The sequence below is a fragment of the Ahaetulla prasina genome, chromosome 4, assembly GCF_028640845.1.
Source record: "Ahaetulla prasina isolate Xishuangbanna chromosome 4, ASM2864084v1, whole genome shotgun sequence".
NCBI lineage: Eukaryota > Metazoa > Chordata > Lepidosauria > Squamata > Colubridae > Ahaetulla > Ahaetulla prasina.
The window spans coordinates 86,821,600-86,845,280 of NC_080542.1; the positions used below are offsets into that span (position 1 = coordinate 86,821,600).

General features: G+C 37.6%; 1 protein-coding gene across 11 annotated transcripts in view; it reads right to left on the reverse strand.

Annotated features, from left to right (window-relative positions):
• Positions 1-23,681, reverse strand: part of DNAJC13 (DnaJ heat shock protein family (Hsp40) member C13) — a 151,945-nt gene that overhangs the window by 104,258 nt on the left and 24,006 nt on the right. For 10 of the 11 annotated variants that reach the window (XM_058183947.1, XM_058183944.1, XM_058183943.1 and 7 more), the window contains exons 7-14: positions 23,246-23,452; positions 21,229-21,324; positions 20,907-20,998; positions 20,041-20,207; positions 19,847-19,926; positions 19,494-19,663; positions 2,908-3,007; positions 733-840 (exon numbers count right to left, since the gene is read on the reverse strand). In XM_058183947.1, the coding sequence (XP_058039930.1) occupies positions 733-840; positions 2,908-3,007; positions 19,494-19,663; positions 19,847-19,926; positions 20,041-20,207; positions 20,907-20,998; positions 21,229-21,324; positions 23,246-23,452 (1,020 nt within the window). Of the gene's footprint in view, positions 1-732; positions 841-2,907; positions 3,008-19,493; positions 19,664-19,846; positions 19,927-20,040; positions 20,208-20,906; positions 20,999-21,228; positions 21,325-23,245; positions 23,453-23,681 lie in introns of those variants that run through there. The other variant, XM_058183950.1, reaches the window with a different exon arrangement.

Here is a 23,681-nt window from a genome sequence, read left to right on the forward strand (position 1 = left end):
TGATTTCAATTATCTCAGAATTTTTTTAAAAACAGACAAATAAGCTTTTCAGATAGGCACATTTCTAATGCTGAACATACACTGTTGGTATGCTCAGAAAATAACAATAGGAAAATTTATCTAGTCACTAAATGGTGATATTAACAAATATTAATTAGAAAACACCTTTTTAGCAGAAATGTATTTGATACCTTTCAGAGAGGATGAGGTAGGAACCCCTAAAACGAATCTTGGAGTCACACATCAATTTATTTATAAGACACTTCAGTCTGGATGACTCTAAAACAGCTTATGATTATATATAGTTATTCAATAAAATTAAATAAATATTTCCAAGAAGTTGAATTCTTGTAGGCACATGTCTCTCAGAACAACAATTTATGCTGGCTGTTTTTACTTTGTAATATGCTAGCTTATTATTTTTTAATTTAGATAGTATTTAAAATAAAAGTCATACAGCACAAAGGGATACTCAAAGAAATGATTATAGATTTTTGATGCTTATGAGCACTACACAATTTACTTATAACCTGATTTTTCAAATATAATTGCAGACATAATTGTAACACAATAGAACCATAAAATCCATGTGCAGCAACTTGCCCCTTCTAAAAATTACGATGCAATAAAACCGAAAATCTTCAAATTTCTAAGGGATATAATCAAGAGGCCCTTTCACTGCATCTCTCAAACACATAATTTTTAAATATTTGAGTCATGTAAAACACTGACCACATGGGAATTAAATTTCTCCAACAAGTTTTCCAAGAACTTCTTTGAAGAAAGAAGTGATGCCTTGTTTAACTGTTCTTGCCTCAAGTCATAGTCATCATGCATAGGCTATGGATAAAAATATATCATTAATATAAAGCTACCATTATATGAATTATAACATAAAAATGATAAAAATTGAAACATATTAAGTCTCCGATAATTTTATAAAACAAATATAATATTGAAATGAGGTAATACAGGCATCAATCCACCTTATTTTAATTCAATTTTAATTCAAAATCTTTCCATTACAATTAGCACATCAGTGAGGTCACAAGTTTAAAAACGCCAACTTCCTGAAATCCAACCATAATTCCTAGTTTTCTTTTTTCTAGCTGCGTCCACAAAGAGAAAGTAAAGTTGCAACCCTCTTGGCTTAATTGAAAAAAGCAAATACTTTTCTTAAAATTGCCCTCTTTTGCAGGATAAATCATGATGATCCGTGATAGCAAACCTGGTGGAAGTGGCATGCAGAGCCATTTCTCCGGGCACACAGACCCGTCACCCGTTGCTCTTCTGGGTTCTGGTGCGTCGGCCAGCTGGTTTTCATGCACATGGACGCGCTGGAAACCAGAAGAGCAGCTGCCCATTGCGCATGTGCGCTCAAGGAAGATTATCTTCCTGTTTCCAGAGTGCACATGCGCATCAGCCAGCTGGTCTGGTTTCTGGCTCACATGCGTGTGAGAAGACCAGCAACAGGCACGCATCCCAAAAGATGCGGAGAAGGGATCCTAGTGGTCGCTACCTAAGGGAGCACAGCAAGGTAAGCTGGGGCTTCCCTCCCTCCTTGCTCGTGCAGGCTTCTTGAGCAGCCCCAGCCAGTCTGGAGCACCGGTGGACCAGCAGCCGATGAGGTGCCTGTGCAGATAACCCCGTGGCCTGGGCTCCTATCCGCTGGAAGCCACCGTTCCCCAGCAGTGCTCTTGGCCCCACTACCTCAGTAGCACCATGCGTTGGCTTGGGAATCTCTGAACGTGCAGCCTTGTCTGGGCTCCTCTACCAGCCAGCTCAGATGCAAGCAAAAGCATTTGTTGGCTGGGTGGCTGGCTGCCCTGCCCACTGTTCCTTCCCCGGCATGGGCTTTGGGTAATGCAGCCTCCCCCTGAAGTGGCTGGAGAGCCTGGCTCAGCTTGGCCGGCGGTGCAGCAGTGGGAGTCGGGTGGGGGTGCTGCACTGCCTGCAGTTGGGCCCGTTGCCTGACCCCCACCAAACACACTTCCCTGCCGGCCGAGCCAATGCCAGGGAAGGAGCAGCCAGTGGGACAGCTGGCCGCCCAGCCAGCAAATGCTGCCTCATGCGTCTGAGCCAGCTGGTCGTTCTTGCCCTTCCCCCTGCAGTTGCTGCTGCTCCGGCAGTGGGGCTGTGCAGGAGGAATGCTGGAGACAGTACAGTGATGTCCACAGCCCAGGGGACCCACGCAGCTGATGGACTGAGCCAAGAGAAGCGTCTTGGCCCCGCTTTGAGGATGGCCACGGGGTCATCTGCACAGGCAGCCCACCACCACGCCTTCAGCAGCTGCTGGTCTGCCAAAGCCCAGCCAGCTACATCTGCTTGGTCTGCAGCTCCCAGCGGGGAGGAGACCAGGCAAGGCCATGCGTTTGGAGCTTCCCTGGATGGAACATGGTGCTGCCGAGGAAGCAGGGCCAAGAGCGCTGCTGCTGGCCGGGGAATGGCTGTCTCACCAGGGAATGGGCCGGTACCTGGTTGTTCTCCGGTAAGAGGCACGCCGGCCCTCTGGGAAAAACTGGGGGAGGCATGTGCATGCAACGTGCATGTGTACATGCACAGTGCAGGTGCATGCGCAGTGTGGGGCGCGTGCACAGGGGGAGCGTGGGGGGCTGTACTCATATGTGCAAATGGGGCACACACTGCATTATGGGTGCTGGCACGTTCGCCCTCACTGATCTAGTCTCTCCAAAGTCCATCCATACTGACTTGAAGATCTGTTAATTTTATATGAATTACACATATAGAGGAAATTAAATTGGTGAAAGCTATTTAAATCATGTTATTGGGATTGTCCAGATGAAACAACCCAATTGAATCTAGTTGAGCATTTTGTAAACCCCTTCATTTTAAGAATCACTTCCTCTAAATTTGATCACAAATATTCTGCTATACATAAGTACTTACACACATCAGGGCACAAAGCATATCAATGGAAGCATGGGTAACTCCATCATTGTTCCTTTTAAGAGCCTTTACTACCTTTACACCCAGGCGTTCTCGAAATCTTTCAAAACAATAAGGCAATGTATTACATATATTATCCCTATCAATATTAAAACTCAAAATTAAACAATTCCATTAATTTGAAATGTTCAGTTCAGCTTAAGTGAATAGATCTAACAACATAATATTAAACTGAAGGCAGATAGAAAATAACTCAAAAGGAAAAAGAGCATTCCATAGAAAACATTGCATATTGATTAGCAATTAGTTCATACTAAGCTGGAGTTTATAGACAGTGTAACAAAAGTTGGCAACATTTAAGGGCACAGAATTGTTTGAATCAGGAATTTTAGTAGAATAAATCAAAATGTCCTGGGAATTTAGATAGAAGAGGAGAAATCAATTGTAAACAAATGTTGCTATAGAACTAACAAAATAACAGAATGTGAGTTTCAGTTTATTTTCCATTTACATCACAGGAGTACTATCATTAGTAACAGGGTTTCCTGTATTTTCTTCCAACAATGCTGTGGGAACACTGTTAGAACAAGACAATATAAACTGATCAAAAAAGAGACCTTGTCCAGATAACTGATCTATAAACAGCATCATCCAACTTGCCTTGTACATCTAGAATTCCTGTTTCAAAATTGAGTTGGCTTGCTCTAAGCATAATGGCAAAAAGTCCCAGGAAAAGCCACAGTAAGTGATTTCCTAGTAATAATTTTTCATTTTTTTTTAACAGATGGAATCAAAATTATCTACTTTAGTTAAGGGCATGGGTCCTTAAACTACGGCTGGTGGGCGGCATGTGACCAGCCAAAGCCATTAATCCAAACCGCGGAGGATCACGAGGCTGCCCCGACCACCCTTTGGTAGAGTGCAGGACTTACCTTCGCTAGCCCCATGGGCTGGAACTGAAACTGAAATTTTGGCCTGCAGAGACTTTCTGGAGGTGAGGGAGGTAAAAAATGAGGTGCACAAACACCCCAGGAAGCCAAAAAATGGGAGAAAACGGTCGGTTTTTGGGCAAAAAATAGCCTATTTTTGGACTGCAGAATGCTGCTGGAAGCAGGGGAGGTGAAAAATGGGGTGCACAGATGCCCCAGGAGGCCAAAAACAGCTGAAAATGACCTGTTTTTAACCTCCCCGAAGAGAGAGAGAGAGAGAGAGAGAGAGAGAGAGAGAGGGAGGGAGGGAGGGAGAGAGAGGGAGGGAGAGACAGAAAGAGAGAGAGAGAGAGAGAGAGAGAGGAGAGACACAGAGAGATTTCTCAGGCTTCTTGGGGCTGAGAAGAATTGCTGCAAAACTGAGTTTTCTGAAGTGAACCACTAGACTCCTAAACAACTGAAAAAATGATCTAATAAAAAGAAAAGTCAACAAAAAGAGCAACATACAAACAAAAGCAAATAAAACACCTCCAGGAGCAAAACAAATTAAAGTTTAATTTGTGTGTATTGTTTAATGGACTGTTAAATTGGCCACACCCATCTAATCACATGACTTAGCCATGCCCACCCAGCTGGTCCAGCCTCCCAACAGTCTTAAGGACTGTGAATTGGCCCCGTTTAAAAAGTCTGGTTAAGGGGATCAATCCAACAGGACTATATAATACTTTCAACAAAATGTTAAAGATAAATAATTTAAAGACCAGAATCAACTCTACTTATTTAGCTACTCTACTTATCCTTCTTGCCCCACCAACTGTCAGCGGTTGGGAGAGGATTTCATGTGAAAAACAGAGATGGTTTGCTGTTTGCGCAAATGGAGTTTTTCATGCTCGCCTGCCGCTTGTGCAATTCCCAACGAACCACTGACCAATACCAGTATACGGACCAAGGGTCGGGGACCTCTGATGTATGGCATCTACAGAGATCATGCAATCACTCATATACAAATTTAGTATATGCATCAACAAATGTGGGCATGTGTGTGCACACATGCGTGTGTGTGTATAAAAGATACGTGGATGAGAGATTGACCAGTTTGTGTCGCAGCGGGATGGATATGGGCTAGGGGGGCTCAGCAAAACCCAGCCAATTCCTGCTTACCAGGAGACCCTACAGGGTCAAAGCCACTCTAGAGGAGTGGTGAAGAGATTTTTTATCAGTTAAAAGGAAATGGCAATTTCCTCGCTTGATCCAAAGAAACACTCTTGATCAGCAACAGAGACGACGGCCATTATGACCAGACCGAAGCTGTGACAACCGGGACAAGAAGATTATGCGCTTGGAGCAGTTTGTGAACAGAGGACTGGAACTGGATGAAACCATTTTCAACTTCTATATTAGAGATTTAAACATAAATATATGTATGTAGGTCTTTGGTTATTTGGGTTTTCCCCAGCGTAAAATTAGAAGTGTCTTGGCTTACGTGGCAGAAAACCCAAATAACCAAAGACCTATATATAAACACCCGTGAAAACATCAGAAAACATAAATAAATATACATACATACGTACATACATACATACATACATATATATATATATATATATAAAAAGACTCTCCAAAACGCTGAGAAAGTGGCGAGTTAATGCACGGAGATAGATTATAGACCTAAAAGAGAAACAAATTTTAATGGAAGACTATGAAGTTTTAACATATAGAAAGACTGGACTGGAACTTGTAATATTATGAAAAGTGATTTAATTTGCAGATAATACTGTCTGATTACTGGAAGAAATTGTATAAAGAAAAATTGGCGTTTTTTCCCCCTTGATCTTTTGCCAAGCAGCTGTTCTTTCCTTCATTTAATGCTGGAATTTAGAGCGGAGTGCCACCTATTGATGAAAGATAGATACGACATGGTGGGAAAAGACCTTGGAAAGAAAATTTAAAAAATTAGGACTGATAACGGAAGAAAAAAGAAGACGAAAGGAAATAGGGAAAGCTTCTATATCTATTGGCTTTTTGGCAAATAGATATTGGAAGTAACTGGTGAGCTTTCAAAGATTTTCAAGGCAGCATGGACTATAATTAACAAGAATTACCCTTGAAACTGAATACTTGACTTTGTGGATGAATGAGATTTGGAGAAACTTGATGGGCTATTTTGGATTATTAATACTATCTGATAAAACATTCTATGAGGCAAAAGAAGAAAGAATAAAAATTAAATAAGACTTATAAATTTGGATACCTTAGAGGGTGCAAACTGGAAAATTCTCAGGACTATAAATTTTGTAGAAACAGCTCCAGGAATGAGCAAATTTTACTGACATTGGCATTTCTGGTGTTTCTGGGCAATTGGGATCTTGGTGGATTATTGAGTATCTTTAACCAATTAAATTAATGCAAAATGTCTCAATAGGTAAAAACAAATACATTAAAAAAAATTATTGATGCTTCCATATATTCAGGAAGCTATGACAAAGAATCATAGGGAGATAATGAAATTGATGTAGGATACCAATGTGAGACTAGAAAACCCTCAAAAAATGAAAATGAAAGATGAACAAAAAATTCAGAAAAAAGAGGAGTAATTAAAAGCTGCTGAGGAAAGAATAGAGGAGATAAATCAACAAATGACACAAGTAGATAAAGATACGGAAGAGATAGTAATAATTTCTAAAATGGAATGGGTACCCTTTAAAAGGTCAAAATATAGATGGGAATAAAGAGAAAAAATCTCCCAGAAGTGATGGAAGAGTTACTGATGAGTGATCTAGAGATTCTACAGCAAGAGATAAGTGATAAGAAATAAGCAGATGAAATACTTATTTCTAAATATGAGTGATATAAGGAGATACAAGATCCCAAGGGAGGAGAATGGGAGATTTGTCAATAATAAATGTCAGTAAGAGTTGAAATACTAAAAAGGGCAAGAGATGATGGATAGACATAGAATACTTCTTAATATGGTAATTGCTTCATTAAGCAAAGGTACTGGCCACTCAGGAGGTGACACGAGGCTGGCTCCAGGGGATTATCAACGCTTCTCTGTTGGAACGGGTTTTCCCTGCCGCCTTGAAAGAGGCAGTGGTGAGACCCCTCCTCAAGAAGCCCTCCCTGGACCCAGCTATTTTGGGTAATTATCGTCCGGTCTCCAACCTTCGTTTTGTTGCGAAGTTTGTAGAGAGTGCTGTGGCGCGGCAGCTACCCCAATACCTGGATGAAGCTGTCTATCTAGACCCGTTCCAGTCCGGCTTCCGACCCGGATACAGCTTTGGTCGCGTTGGTGGATGATCTCTGGAGGGCCAGGGTCAGGGGTTATTTCTCTGCCCTGGTCCTATTAGATCTCTCAGCGGCTTTTGATACCATCAACCATGGTATCTTGCTGCGCTGGTTGGGGGGGATTGGGAGTGGGAGGCACCATGTATCGGTGGTTCTCCTCCTATCTCTCCGACCGGTCGCAGACGGTGTTGACAGGGGGGCAGAAGTCGGCCGCGAGGTGCCGCCAGGTGCCTCACTTGTGGGGTGCCGCAGGGGTCGATTCTCTCGCCCCTTTTGTTCAACATCTATATGAAGCCGTTGGATGAGATCATCAGTGGCTTTGGGGTGAGATACCAGCTGTACGCTGATGATACTCAGCTGTACTTTTCCACCCCGGGCCACCCAATGAAGCTGTTGAAGTGCTGTCCTGGTGTTTGGAAGCCGTACGGGTCTGGATGGGGAGAAACAGGCTCAAGCTTAATCCCTCCAAGATTAAGTATTTATAGTTTACTTATAAATTGATGCTCAAGAATTGAAATCTACTCAAATAAGGACTATATTATTACATAATAGTATAAATAAGAGATTATTGGGGAATATCATAACAGTTAGAGGGGAAGAAAAAAGGGGGGGAAAGTATATGGTACTGTGGAAAAATTTTTTCAGGAATATTAAAATGACCAGCATAACTACCACAATCTCTAAAGCAGGGGAAAAAAATAACCTCAATGAAAGCTTCCCCCTCAGGATCAACGTCGGCGGAAGCCATGTTGGGGGGTGAAAAAGCTGGCTCTGTTAATTTACAACAGATGCAGTCAACTCTATTAGCGATACAAAAAACAATGCTAAAAATGCGGGAAGTTATGAGAACTAATCACGAGGACATCAAAAATGATATGGGAGAAGTAAAGGGGGAGATAAAGGAGGAGATAAGAAAGCTTGATGATAAGATTGGTAAAATGCAACAGACGATAAGTAAGAACGAACAAAAGATAAAATTGATAGAGGCTAAAATGGAGCATATGGAAAAAAATGGATATGGCAACGAATAGAATGATGGTGGAACATAGGGAATTGGAAGGAGCTATAATAAATCTGGAGATGGAGAAATCAATGGTATACCTCCGCTTTCAAAATATTCCTGAAAACAAAGAAAAAAATCTCCCGGTATTAATGGCTGAGCTACTAGCAGAAATAGTACAAAAAAGTAAACAAGAACTGGAAAATGAAATTGATGAGGCATTCAGAATCCATACGAACTAGGCACGAAGAAACAGACTTCCAAGTGAAGTCCATGTTAAATTTGTCAGGAAGAAAATAAGAGATGAAGTTTATACCAAAAAACGAAAAGAACCACTGATGTATAATGGAAAGGAGATTATTGTATTAAAACAGATTTCCAAAAGAGTAAGAGAGCAAAGGCGAAGTTATCATTTCCTATCTTCACAATTACTAAAATACAGAGTGATGGTCCGATGGCTCATCCCAGAGAGGATGTTGATATTGTGGCAGGAGAAAAATTTTTGGATCGACACATTGGATAAGGCCTAGGAGTTCTATGATCACTATATAAGTGGAGAAGACGAGTAAGACAATAGAGAAGAAGGAGAAAGTAAAAGTCAGGAAGATCAGACATCGGAAGAAAAAGGTGTAGAACAAGACATAAGAGACCACAAGGAAACAGACCGACAAGAGAGGGAAGGAGCTGTTTGTTAAAGCCATCAGTGTTTTTAGCGATGCTTAAAATCGCTGTTTCTATTTGATAAAAGACAGTTGGAATTAATTGGAAGAACTATAATTAGTTAATATTTCTGCCAGAGACTGTTGGAGATTTTTAAATATAACTACAAAAGGATAAAGGAAGAGATTTTAAGACTGTGGTTGCCGAGAAATTTAAAAAGACTTTTTACTAATTTTAACTTTAAGAAATAAAGCTTAAAAGAAGATGGCAGCCAAGCAATTAAAAACAACTGTTTCTAAAAGTGTTGGAGTATCCCCAGCAGCATCCCCAGCTCGTACAGCAGATACTAAAGCATTAAATTTGGAAGCATTACAGGAAAACCTGAAAGATTTTGTGAAAGAATCTCTGAATGATGCTATAAATTTGCAAACTTCGCTTATTGAAGAGAAATTTTAAAAAATGGCAGATGAGATGATTGAAGTGAAAAATCAGATGTTGGAAATGAAAAATCAGATGTTAGAAATTCAAGTAGGAAATAAAGAAATTAAGGAAGGATTTGTCTCAGCAGTTCAAAGTTTGGCATCAAATATGATTTTGTTGGAAGAAGAGGTAGAGGAAATTAAGCAAGTTAATTTAAAGTTGGAAAATAAAATGGAAGAGGTTCAAACTAAAGTGGAGAAAGCAGATGATGAAATTGTTTTGGTACAATATAGGGCAATGGAATTTGCTTTAAGAATTAGGGGGTTAAAAGAAGATAAACAGGAGAACTTGAGAGAAATACTTTCCGAAGCATTTGCAGAGATATTAGCAGTCCGATCAGCAGATGTAGCTTTTCAAATTGATAAAAATTTACTGTGTGAATTCTTGGATTGCCAGACAGAGAAAGTTGCCGAGAGACTAATTATTTATTTTACAACAAGAAAAGTGAGAAATGAAATTTTACAAGCTTCCTATAAGGGGGAGAAAATACAAGCTGCTGGTGAAGAAATTTTAATATTAAAAGAAATTCCTCCTAAAATGTTGAGAAGTAGAAAACAATATGTATTTCTGGTGAATGAACTTAAAAAGCGACAGATAGAGTACAGATGGGATATTCCGGCTTCGATAATAGTTTATTATGCAGGCAAAGCACATCGTCTTAATACTATTTGGAAAGCAAGAGATTATTATGTTAATGTACTTAAAGCTGGAAGTCCACCTTCACCAGAAGGTAGGAGGAAAGAGGATGAAGCAAAGAGGGGAAAAGAGCTGAAACAGATACAAGAACAAGCTGGAGTTATAATTATGGAAGAAGACTTGTTGCAAGTGGTGGATATATCTAAAGTGGGATTAGAAGGCGTAAAAGAACAAGGGTAGCTGCTAAATGTAAGGAACAAGAAGTAAAGGCCCAACAAGCTCAACTGGCAACTACCACAACTGAAACAGTGGGAGGAGCAAGGCCCAAAACAAAATATGATTTGTGCCTGGTGCTTCAAAAGTTTCAGCCCACCAATAATGGCAATTAGACTTTTATCTTGGAATGTTAATGGTTTAAATTCACCACAGAAGAGAAGGAAGATATTTCATTATTTGAAACAATTTAAAAATGATATAGTTTGTCTAAAAGAAACACATATTAGAACTTTAGATCAAAAATATTTGATAAATTGATATGATGGAAGATTTAGAATTAAAAGATATTTGGCGAGAACGCAATATGGAAGAGAAAGATTTTACAATCATTTTCTAGGATTGACTTCTTTTTAATTACGAATGATTTGCGAAATTGCCAAAAGTCTTTTTTGATATGATGGAAAATTTAGAATTAAAAGATATTTGGCAAGAACGCAATATGGAAGAGAAAGATTTTACTTTTTTTTCTGATAGACATCAATCATTTTCTAGGATTGACTTCTTTTTAATTACTAATGATTTGCTTTCTAGGGTGAAGAATTTTATCTGATCATAGTACGGTTTGGATAGAATTGGATCAGTAAAAGGGAGTTAGATGATCATGGAGGTTGAATGAAAATTTGTTTAAATATGAGCAAAATGTAAAAGAATGTAAAAAACAAATGAAAGAATTTTTTGTTATGAATATGCAGAAAGGTACATCTATAGAGATGGTTTGGGACGGTAGTAAGGCCTATATGAGGGGAGTTTTAATACATATGAACACTAAATATAGAAATAAATTGCAGAAGAAGAGAACGGAGCTAGAGAAGGAAATTAAAAAGAAAGAGCAGTTATTGGCAAATAATCCAGGAGATAAAAAAATAAAAGAATCTATAAATATATTACGAGGGCAGTTTAATATGATGATGGCAGACCAAGTCGCAACTAACTTACAATATGTTAAGCATAATACCTTTAATAATGCTAATAAGCCTGGAAGGTAGTTAGCATATTTAATAAGAAAGAAACGAAACTACGTACTATTGGTAAGATAGAATATAGAGGCAAAGATGTATATCAACAAAATTTGATTAAGAAAACCTTTTTAGAATTTTATACAAAGTTATATGTTAGAGACTGTATCAAAGATATAGATATAGAAAGATACTTACAGGAGCAAGGTATTCAAGAAATTACAGCAGAGCAACAGGAGGAATTGAATCAACTTATAACTTCAGAAGAAATAATTTTAGCAATTAAACAGCTTAAAATGGGTAAAGCACCAGGAACAGATGGTTTAACGGCTGTTTATTATAAAAATTTACAAAATGAGATGGTGGAACCACTTAAGGAATTGTTTAATAGAATTCAATTTGGAGGAGAAGTACCTTCTTCTTTTTTTTTTTTTTTATTATAAAAAGTTTTTATTGGTCAAAAAAAATTTATGCAAATACATATCAGGTATGGTAAATTTTCATTTTTCTTATACATGATAAGAATTTTACTCAAAATTTTAAACACATACAACAGCCATATGGCAAGCAGGTGATACGAAGTAGCTAAGTTTCAATCTTACACAATAAGGAAGGGTCAAGAATAATCAGAATATCATACGAAAGAGAATAAGGAAAACCAACACAATACCAAATATCTTTGTCACTTCCTAGTTTTGGATCTCAGAACTCTGGGTTCAGCCTGACCCAACTCCAGGGCCGCAACAGCGGCAGCCGCCTCCGCCCCATGGTCTATAACCTCCCCTTCTTCAATTCCTGGGTCATCTAAATCCAGGAGGGCTTTGTGTTCCTCCACGTAGGCCGCAGCCTCCGCAATTGTACTAATTTTTTCCGTAATGCCCTCCCGGAAAATCATCAATCCCTCTGGCATCAGCCATCTGAAGCCCACTCCCTTCTGGTACAATTTGCTTGATAAAAAATAATATTTCTTTCTCATTTCACGCACCTGTCTGGGAATCTGCCTCAGAATGGCTATCTCCTGCCCCTATAAGTCAGTGCCCCACTCCTATGTTTTCTAAGAATTTCATCTCTCGTCTCTCTTTTCACAAATTTGACATGAACCTCTCTAGGAACTGCATGCGTGCATATTGTGAATTAACTCTATAAACTCGATCCACATCCCAATTCATAAAATCAACACCTCTCCCAAGAAATTCTCCCAACAGTTTAGTCACAACATCTCTCAAGTCTTCTTGGTCCACTTCTTCCAAATTTTGAAACCTAAGAAAATAAGACATTTTATCCATCTGTAGTCCAAGCACAACATTGCTTGTCGCCTCCCTCTTTTCTGCACTGCCCGCATCTCACCCTCCAGACCTTCCACTTTCTGCTTATTTTCTGCTGAGACTTGTTGAGTATCCTTTAAATCCTTTTGGATAGTCACAATTTCTGCTCTTATTTCATCCAGTTTCTTGTCCATATTAGATAACTTTTCCAGAATTCTCTCCATTTCTCCAGCAGTTGGTCTCTGACCTTTGCCATTTAAAAAAATTTTTAAAATCCTCAGGCAAGCACAGTATCCTTATAATTTCCTCCGGATCCACCAGGGGCACTCACAGGAGCAACGAGTCCAGAGTACAGTTAGTCAACCAGGAAGTCAAGGAAGTGATGTCATCAAGATTCTCATAGTGAAGGCGGAAGCTGGACGCCACCATTGTTCCCCAGAGGAGGGGCCTCAAACCCTCCCTCCTAAATTTCTCCATCACCTCTTTCTCCAGAGCTCCACAAAACCGTAATCTTGTTATTTTAAGTTCTCCTCTCTCCAAAGTGATTCGTACTCCTTCCAGTCGCAGGGGAGAAAACCCCCGCACCGGAGTACTCCACTCACATTTGCCGATATCCCTTCCTTCTTCATTCCTCAATTCTTCTCCGTTCCTGTTCACCACCAGGCTGCTGCAATTATAAATCCAAAGCCCGGTGTCACCAAGCACAGCGGCCCAGGCGACGACCAAAATAATGGCGGCCTGTGGCCTCGAACCGCCGAGCCTAGGACGCGCCAGCATCGGTCCCCCCAGTCCTGTATATCGGCTGGGAGACCCCTGGCGAGCCGTCCGTGCGGCAGGTGTCCTTTTCGGAACACCTGGCCCCTAAGGGCCTCGGCGGCGGCCGGATTCGGACACTGGAGGCAGGAGAAGCCTTCCAGACGTCCGTTGCCACCGGATACCGGAAGTCGTCTCCGAGAAGTACCTTCTTCGTGGAGGACAGCTTTTATTTTGTTAATACTGAAGGAAGATCAAGACTGTAACAAACCAGAAAATTATAGACCAATATCGCTTTTAAATACTGATTATAAGATTTTTGCTAAGATATTAGCAAGTAGATTAATGCCAGTTATGAGTCAAATAATTCATAATGAGCAATCAGGATTTATTAGGGGGAGACAAATGAGAAATAATATGAGACAAATTGTAAACTTATTGGAATATTTAGAAAGAAACAGCCAGGTTCCAGCAGCGCTCTTTTTTCTGGATGCTGAAAAGGCCTTTGATAGATTGAACTGGCAGTTTTTATTTAAACTAATAGAAAGAATGCAATTTGGAAGTTATTTTATACAAGCTATTAAAGCAATATATCAGAGGCAAACAGCACAAATAATAGTTAATGGTAGTTTAATAGAATCTTTTAGAATTGAGAAAGGGACGAGACAAGGATGTCCTTTGTCGCCATTATTGTTTATTTTGACTTTAGAAGTTTTATTAAATAAAATACGTGGCTCAAATCAAATAAAGTAGGTAGGAAAGAGAGGTAGAAGAGGGGGAAAGGAGAGGAAGAAGAAAGGGGAAAGAGAGAGGGTTAGAAAAGGTGGAAGAAGAGAAGAGTGGGGAAGGAGGAGAGGAAGTAGAAAAGTGAAGGAGAGGAAGGATGGAGAAAGTAGAAGAAGGTAGAGAAGGGAAGAGGAAAGGTTGTGTTAAGGAAGGAGGTGGTAGCTGAGCAGGCCTGAATAAGTAACAAATGAAAGTTAATGATTGATGTTCAATAAGAGACTGTACATTGAATATGTTGATGGAAAATGGAAATAAAACTTTGTTATAAAAAAAAAGAGAGAGAGGGAAGGAGCCAGAACCAGAGCACAGACCAAGAACAGAGCAAAGAGAGGACTGAAATTAGCAGAGAAGAAGATGGAAAATGAAATAAAGATACTGTCATTAAATATAAACGGCATTAACTCAGTTACCAAACGTAAACAAATATTATTAAGACTACAAAAAGAAAAAAATGGATATCATCTGCCTCCAGGAGGTACACATTAAAGAAAAACATAGCGATCTCATAAGATGTCCCAAATTAGGGGAGGTATTTTTGGCATTGGCACAAAATAAGAAAAGAGGGATTGCTGTATATATAAAAGATTGGTTAAATCCCAGGAAAATATTTGATGATAAGGATAGAAGAATTCTAATAATGGTATTAGTACAAATTATAAGAAAATACTGTTAGTAACAATCTATGCACTAAGTATAAAACAAGAAAAATTCTATAATAAATTACATAGGAAATTAACGGAACTATTTGTATAATAGGGGACTTTAATGGAGTGGTAGATAACAAATTGGACTACAAGACAATGAAAGAAAATAAAAATAAAAGACGAAAATTACCAAATGCTTTTTTTGAAATGCTTTTTTTTAAAAAATCTAGGTGACACATGGAGGCAATTACACAAACAGGAAAAATAATACACTTTCTTCTCTCATCCGCATAACTCATGGTCTCGCATAGACATGGCCTAGATGACTCCAGAATTGATCAACAATCTAGAAGAGATTAACATCAAGCTGAATACCTGGGCGGACCATAGTAATAAAATGGAAAGGTAAGGCAAAAAAGAAGAGATGGACATTAGATCAAAGAATTGTTAAAGAAAAACAATATTCACAAATAACGGAAAGAGAATTAAAGATGTTTCTTAAAGAGAATAGGAACAAAGACACTACATTACAAAACTTATGGGACATCGCCAAAGCCTACATGAGAAGGATAACTATTGCGTACATGGCAAGGAGAAATAAAGAGAAGAAGGGGCAACAAACACTAACATTGGAGAAGCTGAAAAAATTAGAACTATCACTCCAGAAAGACCCCCAAAATATGGAAATAAGAAAGTAAATAGACCTAATGAAACATAAAATTAATCTACTACAACAGGAAGAAGTGATAAGGAATATAAAATTGGCAAAACAAAATTATTTTGAATCAACCAGGGAGATGGCTCGCCCATAAATTGAAAAAAGAAAAAGCCAAAAAATACAACATCTACAAGATGAACAAGGGAACTTTCATCATAGAATCGAGGAGAAAAAAAATATTATCCAAAATTACTTTCAAACATATAGTCAAGAAAATATTAAAGAAGAAAATATTATAAATTACCTACAGGAGATGAATTTGCCAAATATAACAGAAGACAAGGAAATGTTGAATGGGGACATTACCTTAACAGAGTTAAGAGAGGCAATTAAAAAACAGAAAAATAACAAAACACCAGGGATAGATGGAATTCCGACGGAAATATATAACATTTTTTAGGGAGTTTTGGAAGAAATTATGTTGGATATGTATAATGAGGTATTAAGATAGAGGTAAAAGTTCCCCTCACACATAGGTGCCAGTCGTTGCTGATTCTAGGGGGCAGTGCTCATCTCCGTTTCAAAGCCGAAGAGCCAGCGCTGTCCGAAGATGTCTCTTTGGTCATGTGGCCGGCATGACTCAACACCAAAGGTGCACAGAATGCTGTTACCTTTCCACCAAAGGTGGTCCCTATTTTTCCTACTTACATTTTTACGTGCTTTCGAAACTGCTAGGTTGGCAGAAGCTGGGACAAGTAATGGGAGCTTATCCAGTTACATGGCAGCACTAGGGATTCAAACTGCTGAGCTGCCGACCTTTTGATCGACAAATTCAATGTCCTAGCCCGAGCCACCCCGTCCCCTAATGAGGTATTAGAGAAAGCCAAAATGCCAAATACTTGGAAGGAAACGTATATAGTATTAATCCCCAAAGAAAGCACAGATAATCAATTTATTCAAAATTATAGGCCAATCTCGCTATAAAATTCTAGCAACAATAATTGCAGAAAGATTAAAAAGGATATTAACAAAATTATTCATTTGGATCAAAACGGGTTTTTACCCAAACAACAAATTAAAAACAATACAAGGATGATAATGAATATCTAGATTATTATGAGGCACACCCAGGAAAACAATTGGCAGTGATAATGGTAGACGCACAAAAGGCATCTTTTGAATTGACAGTTTTAATTAATCAACTTATTGGGATGCAATTTGGCGACAAATTTATAGAAACGATTAAGACAATTTATTCGAAACAAACAGCAAAAATTATGGTCAATGGAGATTTCACAGAATAAGTTGAAATAAATAAAGGGGTTAGATAAGGCTGTCCATTATCCCCCCTCTTATTCATCCTGGCATTGGAGATATTATTGGTGCAAGTAAGAGGAAATAAGGAAATTAAAGGGTTTTGAATGTTTTGAAAAAGAAGATAAAGTTCCTGCCGCAATTTTTTCTGTTGGGAATTATTACGGACTTTACAGTAATTGAGACTAAATTGATTTTAAATCTAGTAACAGCAGCAAGATTACTAATAGGACAATACTGGAAGAAAAAAGAACTACCTACAATAGAAGAATGGATATTGAAAGTTGCCAATTTGGCTGAGATGGCGAAGATATCAGCCTTTTTGAAAGACAATACGCAAGAAAGATACTTAAAGGAATGGAAAAAATGGACTGACTATATTCAAAGTAGATATCAGACTAAGAGTTATCAGACTGTTTTTGAATGATTATGATGTATTATTTTTGTTTGTTTTTGGGGGAAGTTAGGAATTGATGATTGTAGGGGTATAATTAAGTTGGGATGAAATTTTTTTAGCATATGTTTGTTTTATTTTTAACTATACCTTGTGCTCATTCCGGGAAGTCGGGGGGGAGGGGGGAGGGGAGGGGGGGAAAGGGGGGGAAAATTTTCTGTAAAACTTTTTGAATAAAAAAAAAGGAAATTAAAGGGTTAAAAATCAAAAAGGAAGAATATAAAACACAGGCCTTCACAGACGACATGGCATTTATATTAGAGGATTCCTTGGAAACAGGAGATAAGCTCTTACAAGAAATAGAGAAATTTGGAACTGTAGCAGGCCTGAAAATAAATAAAAACAAAACAAAGATATTTACAAAGAACCTTACGAAAAGACAGGATAGGAAATTAGAGGAGAAACTAGGAATTCAAATTGTCAAAAAGGTAAAGTACCTGGGCATTTGGTTACAGCAAAAATATCTTCAATAAAGGAAGACAATTACTCTAAATTATTGCAACAAATTCAAAAAGACTTAGAAAATTGGGCAAAACTACAAATTTAATTGATTGGGAGAATCGCCATGATAAAGCACCTGAAAGCTCCAACTGGTCCAGAATGCGGCCACGCGGGTGATAGAGGGAGCACCTCATGGCTCCCATATAACACCTCTCCTGCGCGGACTGCACTGGCTCCCGGTGGTCTTTCGGGTCAATTCAAGGTGTTGGTTACCACCTTTAAAGCACTCCATGGCTTAGGACCGGGCTATTTACGGGACCGCCTACTGCCACAAACAGCCTCCCAACGACCTGTGTGCTCCCACAGGGAGGGCCTCCTTGGGGTGCCGTCGGTTAATGACTGGCGACCCCCAGGGGGAGAGCCTTCTTTGTGGGGGCTCCTGGCCTCTGGAATGAGCTGCCTCCAGGGCTTCGCCAACTCCCCGACCTTCGGACCTTCCGCCGTGAGCTGAAGACTTTTTTATTCCATCGAGCTGAGCTAGCCTGAATAAGAAATTTTAAATGGGGTTTTAGTTTTTATTATTGTTAGTTTTAGTACTTTGGCCATTATTTATATAAATTTTATTCTGTTTTTAATTTGTATTTATTGTATTTTTAACTGTGAACCGCCCTGAGTCCTTCGGGAGAAGGACGGTATACAAATGTAATTATAAATAAATAAAATAAAATAAATAAAGAGGAACATCTTACCTAAAGTTTTATATTTGTTTCAAACAGTACCTATAAAATTGGGGGAAATATTTTTTGGCAAATTGAAAAAAATTATTAGTAAATTTATATGGCTACAGAAAAAAACCCAAATCAAATTTAAAATGTTACAAGATGCCAGAAGTAAGGGTGGGTTTAGCCTTCCAGATTGGGAACTATATCACCAGGCTGCAATATTGTAATGGCTAAGAGAATGGATACATTTGAAGAATGGAAGAATTTTAACAATAGAGGGCCACGACTTGCAGAAAGGTTGGCACGCCTTTATGTGGGATGGAAAAGATAAAGCCCATAAATATTTCCAGAGGAATCAAGACAGGGAAGTACTATTAGAAACCTGGACAAAAATTAAAAGGAACTTCTATCCAAAAATTCCAAGATGGGTGTTGACAATGGAAGCCTTGGTCTACTCTAACTTAATTGATCTGAATAAAATAGTAACATACAAGTTAAAATATTATGTATACCTAAACAGTATTATTATTATTAGTATGGTGTATAAATTACATCAACCCAGACAATACACTGTTCACTAAACACTTATACATGTTTAAAAAATATATAAATAAAATTATATATAGGTCTTTGGTTGTTCGGGTTTTCTCCCGTGTAAGATTGGAAGTGTCTTGGCGACGTTTCGACGAAGTCTCATTCGTCATCTTCAGGCTTCAGCTTCGTGCTTCTGGGAGCAATGTGTGATCGCAGCTATTTCTTCCTTTTAAAGGAAGATTATAAAGGAATTAAAAGGAAGATTAAAAGGAAGATTAAAAGATTATAAAGGATTAAAAGGAAGAAATAGCTGCGATCACACATTGCTCCCAGAAGCACGAAGCTGAAGCCTGAAGATGACGAATGAGACTTCGTCGAAACGTCGCCAAGACACTTCCAATCTTACACGGGAGAAAACCCGAACAACCAAAGACCTATATACAAACACCCGTGAAAACCTCAGAAAACAAAAATTATATATATATATATAAAAGATATGTGGACTATACATGAGATAATATATTAAATTGATAAAATTATAATAAGATCATCATTATATGGAGGCATGGAACTACAATGGGATAAATGTTATAATTTAACCCTATTGACTGCTGCTTTTTGACAAACTTTTGTATTTGGGATTAAAGGAACAACTCTCTCTACTTTTACTCCAGTGTAAGCTATAGATGTAACGTTGAAAATACATGTCACTGAGATCAGTGACAGAACAGAAGTAAAAAGTATCACAAAGTATTGTGGAAGACACAATATATATTGATATTCAAATACTTACTTTGGAAGTTGTGTGAAAGCAAGAAATCCAGCTTTGGAGGCAACTAATCTTCTAACAGCTTGGAACTGGCTTTCAAGTTCTGCAATAGATGCTGTAATGTCACCTTCTTGGGAGAGTAATGCAGTTATAGCATTATTTATTAGCTTTTCTTTGTTTTCGGAAAAGAGACCCTGAAGAAAGAATGAATGAATGAATGAATGAATGAATGAATGAAAGAATGAAAGAAAGAAAGAAAGAAAGAAAGAAAGAAAGAAAGAAAGAAAGAAAGAAAGAAAGAAAGAAAGAAAGAAAAAGTTTCACCAGCAACAAAAAGAATATGAAAACAGGGATTGGTGTGTTTATTTTCAACTTACATCTTGTGTCACTGCATGCAGAACTCCACTGTATGAAATGTTAGAATTAAATCTAAAGACAGCATCTGCAAAATTGCCATCTGCAATAGAACAAGTAGGAACCAAACATTTAAAAAGTTAGTTTGCTTTCTGGACCTATAGGAAGACTACAAACCAATTTATAAAGCAATATAAATCCCAAAAAGAACACTTACTTGGAGGTGCTGCCAAAAATCTTAGATGAAGGCTTTCAACTTCCTCATCTACTGGCATACTCAAAAGGCCCCATCGCTGCCCTTTTTCTGTTGGTGTCATTTTCACACAAACATCCCTATTACCAGATGCTCTTACTCCATCCAGCAAACTGGCTAACAGTGAATCCCTAGGAAAATTGTTTAATTTTTAGATAATATTGTCATGAACAGCAAAGGCATGATGCTTTTCTACTGAATTGTATAAAATATGATGAGGCAGTATTTGCAAACATAATATGTCCCATAATATATAGTATTAATTTGACTACATCTGAAACCACATCACCCATCTGTCTCATGTCTGTCAGGAAGATGGAATAAAGAAACACATTTTCCAAAATTGACATGTGAGGAATAGATAAGCAGTTGAAGACATAACAGGAAACAAATGAACAATTAAACATATTGCTTGAGGCAAAGCAGTTGGAGAGATAATGGACCATATTCTATTTCCTCAATGTCTATATTTATTTGAAAAGACATGCCTTAGGTAAGTTAGCTCTGAAAATGGACAGGATTGATTCGTTTTTTTTGAGTACTAGAAGATTTATTTTATTTTAGATACACTTTCTGTTATTAACCTGTAGTAAAACTTATTTTCTAGATTACAATTTTAATTGTCTCTAATTTTTTCAGGATTTGCTACGGGAATTTAAAAACTAGTGTCTTTTCTTATCAATATAAAAACATAAGCTATATATCTGAAAAATTATAAGTAACTATTTAATTTTGAAAAGTAAAATAAGTAATATATGGTATATGTAAGAATACTACCTAAACTGACATACCAACAAAGTAATTGATAATTCAATAATATTTTAAAATACCTCTCTGTTGAAGAGTATTTTCGGATTTGTCCCTTGATAAATTCTATGGTAAAAAGCTGTGGATTTTCAGAATCGCATACTAGCGCAAATACCTTTAAAGAAAGAGTTCATCAAATAGAACTTGTCACACTAAATCTATTATTCTATACATATTTAAATACCACATTACAAATGCCAATATTTCATAATCTTTTCTAAATTTTAATGTAATTTATGAACTCACAAATTATGTGTATTAGAGTTTCTAAATGAGTGAATCTTGAAGTGAAGCTGATTGTCAGGTTATGCTTCTGCGATCTATTAAACTTCTATTATTTCTTACCTCTCCTAAAGGTTTTAGTGTTGCAATATTGTATGTAGCTGGGTCACGTTCTACCAGGCATGTTTCTGTAAGAGCTAATATCCGTTTCACTGGTTCCTTGAAAAAAAGACATAATTACTTAATTAACCATGCAATTAAATAGGAATTATAAACCAGATTAAATGGAATAAATTATATACTAAACTCCCCTTATGCAGGTAATCTTCTCCTTATAACCATTTAAGTTATGGTATTGGAAAAAATGCTTACAACCGATCCTTTATTTATGACTATAGCATCCACATGATCACATGATCAAAATTCAGATGCTTAGCAATTGGCATGTTATTTATGAATCATAAATAACAAGCCAGTTGCCAAGCATCTCAATTGCAGCATTTGATGTTCACATATAGTAATCATCATCTGCAACCTTCTCATAGATCTGTTGACAAGCAAAATAAATGGGAGAAGTTGGATTTCTTAATAATCCTGGTGATTTGCTTAAAAAGCTTGATAAAAAAAGGCATAAAATTAGGCAGGCACAACTCACTTAACAACTGTATCACTTAACTACGGAAGTCTGGATCTAACTGTGTTTATAAGCCAAGTACTACCTGTATTAAGACATTTAATGTTAACATATATTGAGGTCCACAAACTACATAAATGTATGCAAATGAAATGCAGGTTCCTTAACATTCTTGACATATTTTAACTGTAATACAAACTTGCTTTAGGGATTGATTTTTCACATGTATCCAGAAACTATTAGAAAATAGCAAACAGACTTTGACTCAAATGCAGTTAATATTTATACAATGAGCTTATCTGGATCTTTTGATCAACCAAAAAGCAAGACGAAGTTGGTAATGCTAATGGGTCTAGTTCAAATGTATATCAAGTAAAGTAAATGGTACACTGAACACTTTTGGTACATATCAAGCCTTTAAAACTTGTTCTAAAAACAGTTGTTCAATTACAATAGTAAAAAATAGCAAACAATGCATTTGTCTGTTATCTTAGATTAAAAAGTTTTTTCATCTCAGTGCTAATTCAGCATTTTGAAAGTTCCTACATTTCACTTCTGTGAAATCATATCTTTATGCCAGCATTTATATACCTTTTTCTTCACGAGACACCATTTATTGTACACTAAATGAGTGTACACTAAATGTTGCACACTAAATGAGACATTAGTAATACCTATTTTATGTATTTATAAATATGATGTTTTCATTCCTTATTTTAAAGAACAAAGTTTTAATAAGTACAAGAAAATATATAAACCAGTAAAAATTATTATACATTCTTCAATGTGGAGAAAACTAGGCACAAAGCTTCTTAGCCATGTGGTGCAATTCTGGAAGCAGCCACTAATCGGCAAATTGATTTCTGGTAGCTGTAAACACTGCTGCCATTTTCAGAATTGCACCACGTGGTAACGCAATGAAGTAACCCATTCCAATACTCTGGAAGGTCTCAAAGTCCTTGAAAAGATGTGAAAAGCATCTGGGTCCTGGGGCAGTGGGTATCAGGTTGAAGGACTGTAAGAATTTTGGAGGAGGGGAGAAAGGCTTGCAGGAACCGAATGGGAGTGGGCAAAAGCCTGTGGAGACCCAGCATGGGAAGGAACCTGGTGGGAGGGAAAAGCCTGAAGGACCAAATGGGGAAGAAAGTGGAGTACAGATATCTCAGAGATAGAGGTGGCCTTGAAGGTCCAGGACAGGTGGAGACACCCTGTGCTCAACTTAACAACAGGTTTGTTTAATAGGAAGACAAGGGATGAGAATCATTAAGAGAGGCCATTCTTGGCCATTGCAGTCACAACATGCTACCATAACTGGCAGGCTTCACTATGGTCTTATTTTGTCTGTAGTTTTAGAGTTTTAATTTGTCTGCAGTTAGAAGGCACAAAGTTATAGACTTCTACAAAGATTGAATTATTACAAAGTTGGACAGGGAAGAATAAATGATAGCAATGAACAAGCATATATAAAAAAGAGTACTTGTAGATCCTGAAGATTATAAATCTTACCGCATGCCTTGGAGATATCTTTTGGACCACAAATTCTGCTAAAGATGTAATATATTCATCACTGCTGTATTTCCCAAAACGAAGACTCAAATATTGTTCAAATTCTAAAGGCTCCTTTCGGGTTCTCAAGGAGATGCCAATGTAATTGCCAGCATGTTCGATTGCACTTTTAATAATGTCTTCCCTTTGCTCAGAAGCAAATAAATGCTGCAAATTCCAATAAATTCCTTGATATGAATATTCTAAGAATATTGCTAAATCTGAAAGACTTGATAGTTTTAAAGACAATGTGGTCTGTAATATTTAAAAATGTGTAAGTGATGCTATATTAAACGATATTCATTGCTCCATTATCAACACTGAGTTAAAATAGTCTATCTAAGGAAATATTGTTTTCGTTCAAAAAATAAAAGTTGTAAAAGTATTGTATGAAAGT